The following is a 760-nucleotide window of genomic DNA, read 5'->3' as shown; positions in this document are numbered from 1 at the left end:
TTCAGGCCCAGGGGGGTGCCCCCCCTCAGGGCTTTGAACACCTTGAACACTCAGGGCTTTGAACACTCAGGGCATCCCTTGAGCCCCTTCAGGGGCACCCCCTGAGCCTCTCAGGGCATTCTTTGAACGCCTTGAGCCTTTCAGACCCAGGGGGCGCCCCCCAGAGCCCCTCATCTCGTCCCGCCCAGCCCAAGGGTGTGTGCGCCCCCCCACCCCTGCGCGGCCCCTTTAAGAGCGCGGCCCCTTTAAGGGCGCGGCCCCGCCCGCCGCGGTCGCTGCCGGGGCCGCTGCTGACAACAAGATGGCGGCGGCGGCGGCGAGTCCGGCGGGCGCCGAGAGCCGCGTCTTGGGCTACAGCCTGCACCGCTGGAGCAGCTTCTCCTCCACGTACCTGCCCGAGTGAGTGCCGGCACCGGTGCCGCGCCCGGGCCGCGCTCCGGGCTCCGCTCTGGGGGGGGTGGCCGGGCGGCCGGGCCTGTGCGCGGCCTGCGCTGGGGCCTGCGGCGGGGGGAGCGGGGACGGGGCTGGGTGAGGAGGAGGAGGTGGGGGGGTCTGTACGGCGGAGTTTCGGGGGTTTGTGTGGAGTTTCAGTGGGGGCTGTGTGTGAGGAAGGGGCCTGTGTGTTGGGTTTTTGGAGGGCTGTGTGTTTTGTGTGTGCGACTGTGCGGCGGAGTTCGGGAGTTTGTGCGGAGTTCGGGGGGGTCTGTGCGAGAGGAGTGTCTGTACGGCGGAGTTTGGGGGGTTATGTGTGTGTGTCTCT

The 760-nt window shown here is 69.6% G+C and overlaps 1 protein-coding gene across 1 annotated transcript in view; it reads left to right on the top strand.

Annotated features, from left to right (window-relative positions):
* The first annotated feature begins 275 nt into the window (after nucleotides 1-275).
* The window catches only part of MKLN1 (muskelin 1), a 95,017-nt gene continuing 94,532 nt past the window's right edge, over nucleotides 276-760 (top strand). Inside the window, exon 1 of the mRNA XM_027904908.1 lies at nucleotides 276-399. Coding sequence (XP_027760709.1) covers nucleotides 302-399 — 98 coding nt within the window. The 5' untranslated portion in view covers nucleotides 276-301. The remainder of the gene's footprint in view (nucleotides 400-760) is intronic.

The sequence above is a fragment of the Empidonax traillii genome, unplaced genomic scaffold, assembly GCF_003031625.1.
Source record: "Empidonax traillii isolate 1590-97213 ecotype Southwest subspecies unplaced genomic scaffold, ASM303162v1 scaffold1102:size184380, whole genome shotgun sequence".
NCBI lineage: Eukaryota > Metazoa > Chordata > Aves > Passeriformes > Tyrannidae > Empidonax > Empidonax traillii.
This window is presented reverse-complemented; position numbering and strand designations above follow the sequence as displayed.